Source organism: Corvus hawaiiensis, chromosome 3 (genome assembly GCF_020740725.1).
Source record: "Corvus hawaiiensis isolate bCorHaw1 chromosome 3, bCorHaw1.pri.cur, whole genome shotgun sequence".
Taxonomy (NCBI): domain Eukaryota; kingdom Metazoa; phylum Chordata; class Aves; order Passeriformes; family Corvidae; genus Corvus; species Corvus hawaiiensis.
In genome coordinates, this window is record NC_063215.1 from 105,417,649 (window position 1) to 105,432,686 (window position 15,038).

At 43.9% G+C, this 15,038-nt stretch overlaps 1 protein-coding gene and 1 long non-coding RNA gene across 3 annotated transcripts in view; one reads left to right on the top strand and one right to left on the bottom strand.

Moving 5' to 3' along the window:
- Window positions 1–4,792, bottom strand: part of LOC125323831 — a 32,236-nt gene extending 27,444 nt beyond the window's left edge. For both annotated transcript variants that reach the window (XR_007202670.1, XR_007202669.1), the window contains exons 1-3: window positions 4,614–4,792; window positions 3,186–3,312; window positions 2,016–2,185 (exon numbers count right to left, since the gene is read on the bottom strand). This is a non-coding gene — a long non-coding RNA (uncharacterized LOC125323831). The remainder of the gene's footprint in view (window positions 1–2,015; window positions 2,186–3,185; window positions 3,313–4,613) is intronic.
- Window positions 4,793–5,175: 383 nt separating this feature from the next.
- Window positions 5,176–15,038, top strand: part of WDR26 (WD repeat domain 26) — a 31,565-nt gene continuing 21,702 nt past the window's right edge. The window contains exons 1-5 of the mRNA XM_048296127.1: window positions 5,176–5,858; window positions 7,353–7,452; window positions 7,572–7,628; window positions 14,142–14,278; window positions 14,868–14,965. Coding sequence (XP_048152084.1) covers window positions 5,500–5,858; window positions 7,353–7,452; window positions 7,572–7,628; window positions 14,142–14,278; window positions 14,868–14,965 — 751 coding nt within the window. The 5' untranslated portion in view covers window positions 5,176–5,499. The remainder of the gene's footprint in view (window positions 5,859–7,352; window positions 7,453–7,571; window positions 7,629–14,141; window positions 14,279–14,867; window positions 14,966–15,038) is intronic.

Consider the following 15,038-nt stretch of genomic DNA (forward strand, 5'->3'; position numbering starts at 1 on the left):
TGTATGCTCTTCCTATGGGAAATTGCACTGACCATGTATTAATATGACAGCCCCTGTACTAAACAGGACGTTCTGTACCACATGGGATCCTCAGCACCTTCTGACATTTATTTTTGTGACCACGCCACGCTGTGCTTACCCAGGAGAGCACAGAGGTCAACATCAGTGTATGCACATGAATTTGGTGGACAGAAGACACTGTGTTATTACCTAATATTTAATTAGGTTGCAACAATAGCACTACTGCCCTGATTCTCACTATGCAAGCTCAGCTACAAAGCAACATGACTGTACTGAAGCTTTGGGACACAATATCAGTAACCCCTGAGACATGACAATTATCAAGTCACCAATACTGTTCCCCCCGTAACACAAGGATAGTCTTGTAGAATGTATAATCACAGAAAAATCAAAGTTGGGCAAGATACTCTGTAGGTCACTGGTTCAACGTCCCACTCCCTCCACAGCTATCTTCAAGGATAAACTAGGTTACTCAAAGCCTTTTTCTGTCTAGTTTTTTCTCCAAGGATGGAGAATCCATAGCCACTCAGGGAAAGTGTTCTATGATCACTCTCACTTTGAACTTTTGTTTTCTTATACACCATTGGAATATCTCTGGGTGCAGCTTCTCACTTTTGTCTCTTATCCTGTTGGTGACCATCTCAGAGAGAAGCCTCGTGCCATCTTCCCTGTAAATCCCTCTGGGAAGGTGCACATTGTAATTAGATCCTGGTGTGGCTGGACCCACTTCCTCACACAGCACGTGCTCCAGCCCCTACCACCTCAGCAGCCTCTGCTGAACTGGCTGTTCCCAAACTGGACCCTGTGTATCCAGTGTGGCCTCACCAGTGCTGCACACAGAGCTCGTACCTGCTGAGTATATGGATAAGGCAGCCCTGCAGATGTTGAAATCCCATGAGGAACTTCTTTTGTCCACCAGGATGGTCAGGCCCCTTTCTGCTGGGCTACTTCCAAGCCAGCTGGTTCTCAGCCTGTAGCGTCCTATGAGGATAGTCTGTCCCACATTCAGGACTTTGCCCTTGTCTCTGTTGACCAACACAAGGTTCTCACTAGCCTTCTCCTGCAGCTTGGCAAGCCTGCTCTGACTGGCAGCTGTGGCTTCCTGTGTATCAACTGATCTCCCCAGCCTGGCAAGGGGATCAGCTGAAAACTTGCTGAGGGTGCACTCTGTACCACCCCCTGCACGGTGAACTTGTCAAACAAGACTTGCTCCAGTATTGATCCCTGACCCCTCCTAACAGGGCATCAGTGAAGACTTAAACGAATGAGACACTACCCTTCAAGCCTGATGGTACAGACAGTTTTTCACACACACAGTCTGCCCACCCCCCCCACATCTACCCAGTTATTGAGGAAGTTTACCAAAAGCCCTAATAATGACAAGCTTAAATGACATACTCTGCTTTCCCCTTGCTCCCTAAGCCCAAAGTCAGTGACACTGGGTCAGACACAACTGAACTTGTAATATTAGCCTTTGTTCAATCACCTGCAGTCTTCTAAGTGTCATGGGGTGGGAGCCCAAACCCTGATACCAGCCCACAGAAGCTTAGGAGATGTGGAAGGGTTTTTTTGGAAGTCCAAGATGAAAGAGGTCTTTTCTTTTTCCTTGACTTGTATGGTCAGTTCAATCACCCAGTTCTGCAGCAGGCTTTCCATATTCCACTCCTCTACTAAAATACTGACCATCCTCCTCTACATGAAGTGACGGAATCTCAGACCAGTGTAATTTGCTTACTATCTGCTGAATGATTTCTAGAAATGCTGTTTAAGGAAGGTGCTTATCTTTCATCCTTATCTAATTTTTTGGAAGTTGCAAGCATATCCAGGTGCCTGTTCAAGCATTTATTTAGCTGGTACTGTGGAAAATGCCATTGTTCTAAATTATTCTTTCTTTGTTCTTTGTTGTTAGTTGGTTTGTTTCCAGTAACCTCAAATTTGGTGCAGAAGAAAAGGGAATGTATACACACCTGATAGAGAATCAAACAATTAATTACCTTCATCATGCAGCTTTGACTGCTAATCCATCTCTCGAGGATCTTCTCTAATATTTTGTAGTATTACAGCTCTGCCGAAGCAGCCTCACATGGTTATTATCAAATAACCCAGGCCCTTAACAAGATTTCCTTCCTATTATTCAGATCTGGAATATGTGCTCCATCCTCCTCTAAAACAAAATGGAGGGGGAAAAAAGTTAAAAAAAAAAAAAAGAGCTAAATTAGCGAAAGTTTATTAGTTCTAGTCAGCTCATAAATGATAACTTCAAGGGTTATTTTTTCTTACTTGACTTCCCAGACCTAGAAAATGGAAGTGTTTCTTGCTTTTCAAGCATTTGTATTTAGTCTAGAATATCCCAAGACAGGTTTCTTACATTTAAGAGATACCACTTGTTCAAAATATTCTACATGGGTAATTTCATTGGTTGTTTTTGACAGGGAGTGATTGGTCTCTTCAGTTTTCTAAACTATCACAATAAATGAGAAGTATTTCTCCAACATTTTTTCTATTAAAGATGTGGATCTATTACAATATAGTCAGATTTCTACATATTCTGCACAGTTATACATTACACTTCTGCTTCAGTAACATGGCTGATACTACAACTGAATTTAAGGTTGCCAAAATTTCTCTTCAAAATTTCTCTTCTGGGTGTTTATAAGTTTGTTATTTTTTATAGCTGAATTGTTGCATTAATTCTCTACTTTTGGGAAACTTTGAAGATGCCTGAATATGATTAACTCCTTCTTCTGTTATTACAATAGAGTCATCTGTCACAAGTGAGACGGGTTTTGTATTTACCAGTTGATTCTCTAATTGTTCAAAAAGCTGCGCACTTTATTTGGATTATTAAATCTGCCCTCTCTCATCTGGGTGCAGAATAGAATCAGATCCAAATCAGGGCTTAGCTGATGAAAAACTGACAGAGCATGGTGCCATTACCGCTTTCACAATTCTCTTTTTCCTGTGACTGTGCCAGCCCCAGACCTGTCTCCCAGGATCCCCTCCTGGTGACTAGGGAAAGCCTAGGAGAAGTAAAAACCATCTCTATGACTAGGAAAGCTGTAAGTGACAAAGGACAAGAGGAGTAGAAGGTGCAAAGGGGTTTTTACCAAACCCCACCCCGGACACTGAGGCAGAGGGCAGGAAAGAATGATGAGAAACTTTACCTTCCTGAAAACCTAGTCTTGATCTTTAAAGTTCACTTTCAGGTGCCTTCACAGGGTCCGCACTGCTCTCTGTACTGTTCCTGTCATCTTTACCCAAGCCTTTGAATTACAGATTCGGTGATGGCATCTGGGGAGGACCAAGAAAGAACTCAAGAATGCCGAAAACACAGAACAATGGAAATGAGAGTATATACAGCAGTGAAGTGCCTAAAACACAAGCCTTGTGTTCTGCAGCAGCAATTGGTGAGCTAAAGAACATAAAATCAACATTCCCCTCTCTGGGAGACCAATGTTGAATTTAACCCTACAGCCACACCTGGGCAGAGGTCAGGGACAAAGCTCTTTCCAACCTCTCCCTCTGGCATAAGAGTGCTTTGGCTGTTATCAGCCAAGTATCTTCTGCAGCCTCTAAACAGGGCCAAGGTATCTACTTCAGCTGGCCAGGCCTCCATGAGGTCTCATCTCCTTCTCTGGTTTCACTCCTTTCATGCATTTTGTCTCTTCATGGAATTCTCCACTGGTCTTGGGCCTGTGGTTTCCCTCAGCTGGACTTTTTCAAAGTTCCACTCAAAACAAAGCACTGTTTTTCAAACTTGCTAGTTTAACCTAAGTCAGTACCCCTAAAACCTCAGCTTCTGAAGGGGAAGATAATTAGATATTAACCTCAGCTTTCAATAAGGAAAAGAGTTTTGTTATTTCCCTTTGGGTTTTGGAGAAAAGTTTGAGCATACCAAAGATAAAAATTCTAGGCTCTAAACCAAATAACATAAAACATATTATTTCAAGATGCTATTTTTAAAGACCAAGATTTCACTCATCTCATGACTTTTGACCAGAGACTTGGCTCAGGATTTGAGTTTACCTTCCATCACACAGGAGGGTTAGCAGGGAGAAACCACAGCGCAGAGACTGGGACCCTTAAAATTCCCACTATCTTCTGGCAGCCTGTCCTGACTAATGTACCCCAACACTCAGCATTCCTGTAAGATCTACAGCAAAACTGCCATTTCCCTTCTTTTTCCGTGCCAACGCATGCAGTGCCTACAAAAGACAAGACCATCAGCAGGTCGGAAACCTTCCAGTAACCAACCTGGGCAACACCAGGATGCGACTTCATTAAGCATTTTCCTTTTTTAAAAAAACCCAAACACAAAATCATAGAATCAGGGCTGGAAGGGACCTTAAAGACCACCCCATTCCAAACACCCCTGCCATGGGCTGGGACACCTTCCACTAGACCAGGTCGCTCAAAGCCCCATCCAACCTGGCTTTGAACACCACCAGGGTTGGGACATCCAAACCTCCCTGGGCAACCTGTTCCGCTGTCTCACCACTCTCACATAGAACTTCTTCCACACACCCAACCTGATTTTCCCCTCTTTCAGCTTGCACCCAATTCTCCTTGTCCAAATTGCATCAGGGAACTACCTGAGGCCGGAAATTAGCCGGTCACCTCCACGGTGTCACAGGGACGGCCGGTCCCACCGGGACACGTCGGGGCAGCGGGCACCCACCGCACCTCGTGCACGACCACCCTCGCCCCTCTCCCGCCCCAGCGCTGCCGGGCGCGGGCACACAGCGGGCACATGCCCGGGACCCCCGGGACCCCCTCGGGCACGACGCCCCCGACCCCCGCAGGCGCCGCGGGACCCCGCACGGGCGGGCGGCGACCCGGGCGGTGCCGTAGGGGCGTCCCCGTCCCCCCCGGGAGCCGCCCCGCCACCGCCCCCCGGCAGCCGTGGGGCCGTGCCCACCGCGGCCCCGGGCGGCGGAAGTGTGTGTAGGGGGCAGTGCAGGAATTTCCTGTGACGTCCCGGCCCGGACTCCATTAGGTGCAGCTGGGCTGAGAGGAGACAAACCCGGCGGGCAGCGAGCGGAGCGGGCCGGGCGCCTGGGGCTGCCGGGCGGGGGCTCAGGGCAGCGGCGGCCGCCATCGCCAGAGGGAGCCCCGAGCGGGCGGCGGCGCTGCCTCCGGGACCCCCGGCGGGCGCAGGGCCCCGCTCCGCCTCCCCTCGCCCCCGCCGCCTCCCCCTCCTCGCCCCCCCGGCTTCCCACCACGGCCGCTCTCGGCGAGGAAACTCTGGCCTCCGCTTCCTCCTCCTCCGACTCGGACACCGGCGGAGCCTCCCCGCCCCCGCGGAAAAAAGCCCGGGCCTCCCCGGCGGCGGCGGTGGAGGGAGCAGGAGAGCCCGGGGCTTCCGCGGGCAGAGCAGGCCTCACCTCGTCCCAGTCCCCCTCGCTGCCCGCCGGGCTCGCCCCCGCCGCCGCCCCGCTCAGAGGCAGCAGCAGCAGCGGCGGCATCGCCAGCAGCGCCATGCAGGCCAACGGGGCGGGAGGGGGCCAGCAGCAGCAGCAGCCGCCGCCGCAGGGCCCCGAGCTGGGCTGCCTGGGTGCCCAGAACGGCGAGGCCTCGGCGGGCACGGCCGCCGGTGACCAGCTGGCCCACGCCAACGGGCTGCTGCCCTCGGCCAACAGCGGCGGCCCCGGCGGCGGCAGCCCCGGCGGGCTCGGCGTCAACAACGGGGTGCCCGCCGCCGGGGGGCCCGGCCCGGCCGCCGCCGAGCTGGGGGGCGGCGGCGGCGGCAGCGCCCTGAAGAAGAAGAAGCGGCTCTCGCAGTCCGACGAGGACGTGATCCGGCTGATCGGGCAGCACCTCCACGGGCTGGGGCTCAAGTAAGTGGCCGCGGTGGGCGAGGGGCAGCGGGGCCGGGGGGAGGCGCCTTCCTTCCCTTCCTGCGGTGCCCTGACCGGAGGGTCCCCCCGGGACTGGGGCAGCCCCTCCGGGGAGGGTCCGGCGCGGGGTCCCCGTGGAGGATGGGCAGTCCGGAGCGGGGAGGAGAGTAGAGGAAGGGACCCCCGGCGGGGGGAGGGGGTTGGTGGTCAAAACTGCCCCGTCGCAGCCCAGTGGCGTCCAGCGAGGGGAGAGCAGTGCCCGGGTGCGAGGCAGAGCGGTGGGGCAGGCCCGCTCCCGGAAAAAATGGAGCCGGAGCTGTGTTTTCCAAGCTTGTGCCGGTGTCTAGCCAAGGGACAGGACAGGAACTTCCCCTGCCAGGAATGGCAATATGGAAGTCGAGTTGCACACCGATAAGGGTAGATCAATACAAATGTGTCAGTGGGGGAGAAGTTATCTGGTAAACATAATGGAGCCCGCAGCTGGGCGGGGGGGGGGGGGGGGCGGCTTTTCGCAGATGAGTTCCAAGATTTGGCTTGTCAGCTCGGAGGAAGCGACACAAAGTAAACTGCCACTTAAGCAGGCTGTTTGGTTTCCCTCTGGAAACCTTTGGCCCTCTAAATGGTGAAGGCCTCTCTAGATTTGTGCTGGACACGTGTTTTTGCTAATAATCTTACTCGTAAACAAGATATTAGTATGTTGGCCCTTTCTTAGAATAGAGAAAATAATTTCCCAGTGGAATGGGGAAGTCTTAAGTATTTAATCATAACACTTCGTGAGTAAAGCTAAAGCTAGCCAGCATGTCATAATTTTGGAAGGAGGCTAGAGAAGTTCTGCAAAGTGCTTATGTAGCTACCACAAAAGAAGTCTTCAAAACGCTGCAGAATGGGTCAGCTATAAAGAACATATTCCATAAAATAAATTGCCTCTGACACAAGAGGCAAGTTTACAGCAGCAGACAACTCGTGACTATTCATAGACGACACCACAGTAAATAAGCTATTTTTAGTATAAAAGGGGGAGGGCTACAGGTTCCTGAGTTTGTTTATTTTTTTTTAAGGAGCTAGTCTTTTAAGAAGTGATGAAGAAGAAAAAATTAGGCCTGTGCCAGATGTTGTAGCTCTCCTTGCTCTCTTAGGGGGGAGGTAGGGAGGGGGCAGGGGATGGCAGCCAGTAGCTAACAGCTTTCTAGACTGTGTCTTCCTTCATGAAGTTTATCTTCTGTGCAGGGATGGCTGTTTGTGGTGGCTGGTAAGTCACATACTTTATGGTACTTCAGCGAAGCTTTCAAGCTCCTTGACAACTTGCTTTAGGTAGAGGTAGCTTTTTACATGTCTCAGGCAACTGAGATAATCTTGAACAAGCATCTGAATCTGGTCATAGTATTCTTGTTTTATTAAAGTTACTTTAAGGTATGGTAAACTGTTATCATAGCAGGCGGTGTATTTGCGAGGGTGAAACTGGTCGGGTTTTTTTACACTGTATCTCTCCTGCAGCCAGACTGTTGATCTCCTCATGCAAGAGTCAGGATGTCGTTTAGAACATCCTTCAGCTACCAAATTCCGCAATCATGTCATGGAAGGAGAATGGGATAAGGTAACGTAGGGCTTATAGGACTGTATTAACCACTGTTGAAATTTATAGTATCTATGAGAGAATTCAAAATTCACCCTCCTTATATACTTTTTTTTTTTTTCTTATGCCGATTTCTGCAGGCTGAGAACGACCTGAATGAACTTAAGGCCTTAGTGCATTCTCCGCATGCAATTGTGGTAAGAGGCACACTTGAACTCTTTCAGAGCTGTGTAGTTGGACTAATTGTAGTGATGTAATCTTTCACTATGGAGTTGGTTGTCCATAGTTCTTGTTTTCTCTTTTTTGTTTACTTTAAGCTGCTTGCATGCTATCTCAAATGTCATACTAATCTGAACTTTTTTTTTATTCTGTTGTAGAATGTGAGATAGGCAGCCCAAAAGTGTTGAGGCTAAGATTTGGTGTACTGAATATTAAGACCCCATTAAACATACCTAACTGATAAAATATAAATCCTGTCACAGTCCTAAAATAGGTCAGTTTCTGTAGAAACTGCCTATGTTGAATACTAATTTCAACCTTGAAATATTTCTCACAATCTCTGTGTTTATAGGAGTTAGGTTTTCTTGAGGGGAAGAGAAGTTCAGAAATAAAATGCAGTAATACTAATGTGGAGTTGGCATTGTAATAGCACATTACAAGAATATAGAGGCTGCTATAGACCATGAACAATACTGTTGCTTTTCCAGATGGCTTTTAAAGAGCAAATGCATTTGTATTGCTGTTTGGGATTTTATTTAGAGCTTTTTCTCTTTGGGTGGCTTTTTTTTTTAAAAAAAAAAAAAGATAAACCTAGAAATAGAAGGTTGGTGGATCCTGTGACTTGACAGCTACAATATGTATTGTTATGATTTCAGTTGCTTTGAGTAAAGCGTTTCTTGTTTTGATTTTTGTATCTCAAGATGAAAATCATTACTTGGCTCTTCAAAGAGCTTGTTCTGTTGTGTTTAAACATTTATTTTAATGAGATGAAGTTAGAACAGCTATGGTCACTTAGGAAACAAACAGTAGCAAGGCTTTTTGAAGTGTCTGTGACTGTAAACAATGAGGAATCAGCTGATGGCTGCTTAGTTCCACTTCTAGCTGATTCATTTGTTGTCAAGACAATTTCCTGTCTGGTGGGGGAGGGAGAGAAAGAGAGAACAGGAAGTGAAGTAGGAAAAAGAGATGTTTAACAAAACATCAGAGGGTACTTGATAGAAGTTTACATTTGGTCCTATTAATTTGGTCAAAGCTTAGCACCTCTTAATTAGGACAGTAGTTCACTTTCTCTTTTGTCAAAGACTTGAAGGAGTTTAGAATATTGTATGCAGCTTTCAAAAGTTTGTGCAGACTGAAAATATGGAACTGCTATATGGGACTATTAATGGTAGTTTGAAACAAATTTTCTCATGTTTCTGACTTCTGAAGTTAGGAAGTTTGTCTGTAGTATTAAAGTGTTTTGTATGTCAGTGAGGTGAGAGGTTTAATTGAGTTATCAACATTGTACTTCTTGGAGAACTCAGTTTGAGAAAAATGTTTTCCTTTTGTTGTTCAGAAGGGCTCTGAGAGCATTCTCTAATGTTGATGTCTTAACTGGTTCCATAAAGCTTGGTTCAGGAAAAATACTTGGTTTAGACTGAACTTTACCTGAACCAATATTAACTGCTTTCTTTTTAAAGTTGATCTCCTTTATATAAACTTGATATAATTTAAAACAGGTAACAGTTTTGAATGTCTTACATGTGTATGTTAGTAAGACAGCATTATTTGCAAGGATAAATTGAGAGTTTGTGGGTGTTCCATCGTGTGCACACAGTCTCCTTGTCTCTCTCTGTCCAGCTTTCGTGCACATGGTTGAGGTTCTGGGTGGGCATTAGTGTTGTCAGCAGCTGGGAAGCTAGAGAAAGATCATTACAGGTAAGGAGGGATGCTTTATGCTCTGTAGGTATTCCCAACTGCAGTAAAGTCAGAGCTAATGAAGCTGATAAATGTCTTGATCTGGAAAAGTCCAAACAAGGTGCTGCTGCAGGTAACTCTTTAAAAATAGAAAATTGGATTTTGAGTTTCCTGACTTGTGACTCACACTGTGTGACTAGATGTTTTAAAAATGTGTGCATACAAGAAGAATGGGTACCTAAAAATTTAGATGACACAGTGTATTTAACTAAGTAGGGTGTGTGTTTTGTGGTTTGTTTTTGGTTTGTGGTTTGAGTGGGTTTGTTGGTTTTTTTTTCTTATAGTTAATATGACCTGGACAAAATAACCAGGATACATAGCTTCTTTTGAAATGTCTGGTCAGTGAAGGGAGATGCATATGTATTTTAAAAATTCTACTTATGTTTAATTTCCTGATTTCTGCAAAGTGCTTTAAGTTCTACAGGTGAAAAATCTAAATATGAAATGGCTAATCTCAATTTTTAAAGCTTTGATGCAGTGTGTTGATATGGGGGGAGGAGGGTGTGGCAGCACCCAGGAGAGTTTGAGATTTCTGTTTGTGTCAACACAACTGAGTGCTGTACAGTATGTGATTAGTCGTGTTAACTTTTCCAGCATGTAAGATACAGCTGTCTTAGAGAATCTCTAGGAAAACTTTATAATTGAATCAATGATCTTTTTTCCTTGAGTAACAGTTAGAAAACACTAACTTCAAGCCCGCCTGAGGTTTTGCATACTTTGGGGCTACTCAAGCATATGATGGCATCTGTCTTGGGTACTTACTTGAACCTAAGAAGAAACTTGGAGATTTTTCCTCTACAGTCATCTAGAAAATACCTTCAAACTGTTCTCTTTACTTATTCTGGAAGTATACAGCATGCAGCAGGCAATACAATCTAAAAAGGGAGTCAAATATTATAATTTGGGTGAAGTGCTCCACCTGCCTGCGTGGTGTCCCTCTTGCTACCAGCATTAAGGGCAGTTCCCTATTGGAGTTAATTACTCGCTGTGTGGCAGGACTCGGTTTGGTTGAAGCCTCATTAAATTCCTTGCTGAATTCTGTAGAGAAATTTTTTTTTGCCCTTTACATATCAGGGTATTTAAGTTTTAGATTGTTTTTAAGTGCTTTCATCAGTGTTCTACAAAACTATCAAAGTAAAAGACTACAGGATAAAGAAAACTGAGGTCTTAGTTCTGCAGGCTGTAAGTAGACAGCTACTGTGTTGAGTTTGTTTTGAAACATCTGCTGATAATTTCACCATGTATTTTAGTTACCTATTCAAAGAACAGTTGTTTCAGCAATGTTTACTTACTTTGAACTCCTAGTACATTAATAAAACCGTTGTGGAGCTTGTTAATTTACGCAGGTTGAAAATAACACCAAAATCTAAACCTAAACTTAGGCTATTTTGCATTTTGCTCATAAAACTTCTGAAGGTTTACTGCTAGTTACAGTTACTGATCAGAACGACCCAATTTCTTGTCTGTGGTAGTATGTTTGTGCTGTTCCTTCCACAGTTCTGTTTGCTGAGGTTTTCACCTTTGGTTACGTAGTGCTGGTGAGTTACGGGACGTGCCAGATGTCCTAGAATTTAAGATTCTGGAAGGGGCTTTCCTACTAACAATGAAGACAAGGAAGGAGTACAGTACTAAGCATTCTTATTAGTAATCGAAGGCTATAGCTTGAAGAAAGAAAAATGCTAATAGTGCATACACTAAAAGAAACAAAACACTGTAAATCTGTTAACTCTTAGTTTTGCCCCAGGGTAATCTGAGTTCAATTTACACTTAAATAATAGCTTGTAGAAACAACAAAGTAATGCACTTTATCCTCATCCTTTCTATAGAGGTGACAGACAGGATGAGGTAGTAATAACTGAACAAAACCAGCCAGACTGCAGTGCTGAGACTTGGATTGGACTTTTCCAGAGGTTCTTCAGGGTGAGGAATCTTGGCTATAAGCTAAGCAGTGATGGTGTCTGAATTTTAAATTGTTAAACAGTAATGAGTGTAATGATGTTGAATTTCCTTTGCAAACACTGAGATGATAACAAATCACAGGCACTTGTGTTACTTTGGTTTCGATTATGATAATTTTGATTTCCCTTCTTTGTAAGGCAGCTAAAGAATATGGAGAAAGAATAAGCTACTTAAACAGTGGAGTTTCTGCTTTTACTTTACAGCTGTCAATATTATAAACAGTTCTCTTTCCTTCTAGAAGAGGTTGTTTGGGCTGTAAAAGAGATGATGTACCCAAAATGGTCTTGGATGTCATAGAAGGTGGTGTTGGAAGAAATTAGAAATACTATTACGAGGGCATAAAGGAGTTGAGAGAAAGCTATTTGTTAGCAAAGTCACTGACTGCGCAAAAATGAGAATTAGGAGACCGTGAGTTGTCCCAATGTTGAAAAATGACCTGCAGTGTGATATTACTGGAGGGTGACTTTTGCCTTGAGGAAGTTCATGCCATTGTTTGAGTATGCTGTAGGGCAAGTTTTGGAGCAGTTATCAAAATAACTTAGCAAATCAATTTAATTTCCCCATCAAGACTATAGTCCCTGCCCTTTGCTTTCGATAAGCTACTATTTCAAACTGCTTATCTTCTATTCTAATTCTCCATTATGGCAACAGTAGATTGCTGCATGAAATACATAATTCTTTGTTTTTCTGGAGGCCTTCATATTCCTGATATGCCTAAGTCACACATGGCACCGATGACCTCTTTTTTTAAACCATACTTTCTAACCTAGAACTGAAATTACACCACTTTGGCAACAGCATTCTGAGTGGTAGTATTCCTGCAATACTTTCATGAAATTGCTGGGACTGATGTTATAAACCCTATGTTATAGGGGTTTTCTGTTCTTTTTACTTTTTCCTCTAACAAAATGAAATTTATGTGCTAAGTCCTAAAAGTAAGGAGGGAGAAAAGGTAGGCCATCACATTTAATGGAAATATGATATAAATTTAATAAATATTGTATGCTGTGAGTGGAGAAGGAAAATAGGGAGGAATTTCAGTTTTTATTACGAACTGGAAATATCAGGCTATTTTTAATCTGGTGGTGATCATCAGTGTGAGGTGACTAAGAGCAGTGAAGTACAGTGTGTGTCTGCTACCTGGGCATCTCCATGTATTCTAGAGAGCATGTGCACAGCTGGGGGAGGAAGCTCTTATCCCTCCTGCTGCTGGTATATAAGCAAACAGCGTGAGGTCTGCTGGCCTGCTGCATGCAGCCAACCACTGGGCTTGTAAATAATTGGGATATCTTTCATTTGGTTTTTCACATGTCAGAACGTCGAAAAAAGTTCTCACCTGGAAGATGTGTACAGTAATGGTCTAATAATTCCAAATTCAGATAAACTAAAGAGCTGGATTTGGAGTGCAATACAGGTTTGCCTGTCAGATACAGGACAGCAGAGCACTACAGACAAGTTTGAACATAAATCATCTGTACTGTGTCATGTTTTATGCTTCACAAAGCTGTGTGGTAAGTTAGTAGCACTGTATGTGGAAACTTCATTCTTTTGAAGAACTGAGTGTCTCTGGAAATGAAAATGCTTTATATTTTAACTTTGGATTTAACATCTACTAAGCCTTAAACTTTTATGTGAGCTTAAATAGGACAGGAACATCTTAAACTTCCCGATTATTAAGGAGGCTGGCAGTGTGTTTGAAACTAAGTAAACATTGACCAAATATGAGCATGAAAATAGTGAGGTGCCTGAGGTCTGATGAAAGCAAAGGAAACTGGTGATTGAGCTGGTGGTGTATTCATTAGGAAGGCAAATGTAATTTGCTACACTTTATCTCCAGTCTGTTTCTCACCAGTATGTCTCAGCACGTACATTTTCCTCTTTAACCTGGTGAGTTTTGTGGACCAAAACCACTATTTGTCTGATAACTGCTAGCAGTAAAATATGTGTACAAACACAAGATAGTTGGTTTCACCTAGAAACAACCAAACTGTGTTTCTACTAAATTAGAATTAGAAATTTCTAGGACTTCTGTTTTTTTTTTTAAATAGTAACTTAACGCCAAATTTCCCTTTTTTTTTAAATCCACAGATATTTGTTGTTACAATAGCAGGCTTTCTATTTATTTTTAAAAAAAGAAAACAACCAAAAACTGTACAAGTGAAAGGAGCACTATGAAATAACAGTACTTAATTCAGAGTGTTGAAGTGACTCCTAAATATAGGAAACAGTATTTTTTTCGTAATCCTGAAAACAACACCCAAGGAAAACAAGTTAACATGGAACTACAAAGAAAACCCCAAAACCTCAGGCAGTGTCAGTTTGTTACTGTTATATGTTATGCAGCTATGCAAACAATCTGTGTCAACTCCTATGTAAGCAGTGTGAGAACTTGTTGTCCTGTTGTGTTCTGTGCTGTCATGCAGTCTTAAATATGTGAATAGCTGATTTGGGGCCCTTTCCTTGATAGAATATTGCACTGGGAAGCCTGTCTAATGCAGGGTTTGAAGAATGATGACTAAAGAGCAGGCGAAAATGGGACCCGTCGCAGGGGGGATCTGGGCAATGAGATAGAAACATACTTGGAGCCCCATCAGGCAGGGAGGAAGTTCATGGATAGCTTGATTGCTGCAATGTTGTTGAAAACCCAACAAAAGAAATTGAGTAATGAAACGTTACTTAGAGCTGTATTTCTGAAGGGCATAGTAGAATGGTTTCTACTGTTCTGTTTAGGCTCAAACGTTTTCTGAAACTTCAGTCAACCTTTTTCCCCTGACTGCTGCTTTCTGTCATGTCAGAGGATGAAGTTTTTGCTGCTGCAGCAGAAGTACCTGGAATACCTGGAGGATGGCAAGGTCCTGGAGGCACTTCAGGTTCTACGCTGTGAACTGACGCCTCTGAAATATAATACAGAACGCATTCATGTCCTTAGTGGGTAAGTGTTTGGACTTTAAGAGCTCTTGCAGAGAAGGTTTTTAAGGAATTTTGTAGCTTTTGATAGCTGATGTTGTGAACACTCAAACTGTATTAAAGCTACTATGCTGGTGATTAATAAGCTGTAGTGAGATGTGATAAAATGCTGAATAAAGAATACTGTTCAGTAGACAGTGTTCTGTTTCAGATGCCTGAAAACAACCTGATGATGTTTTACGTTAATACTACTAGAACCCAAATTAATACATATGTACATATGTATGGCCATCTGACCTTGAGAATTATTAGCCAGTTACTTTATAATGGAATTAAGTGAGTAATCTGGTTTGTTCTTAGCTGAAAATAAGACATTTCTACCTTCCTAAAATTGCTTGTGTTTTATTTTCTTTTTCTATGGGCAGTTTGCGGACATTTGTTCAGAAGACGTGTGTGTGTGTGAAATAGTTCCTTGCCTTCTTCCCTATTGCTCTCAAGTTTAAGTCACCTGTTCCCAGTTCATTAAAAACGTTATGATCTGTATCATGCTTAGAAGTGAAAAGAATGATTCCAAAAAGACTTGGTCTGTTGGTGTATGTGCACTTTTGAAACAGGTACCTGATGTGTAGCCATGCAGAAGACTTGCGTGCAAAAGCAGAGTGGGAAGGGAAAGGAACAGCTTCCAGATCTAAACTTTTGGACAAACTCCAGAGTAAGATGTTCTAGTGCTTAGAATTTCTTCTCACCTCTGTTAAATCCAGTATAACTTACATATCTCAGGGAAT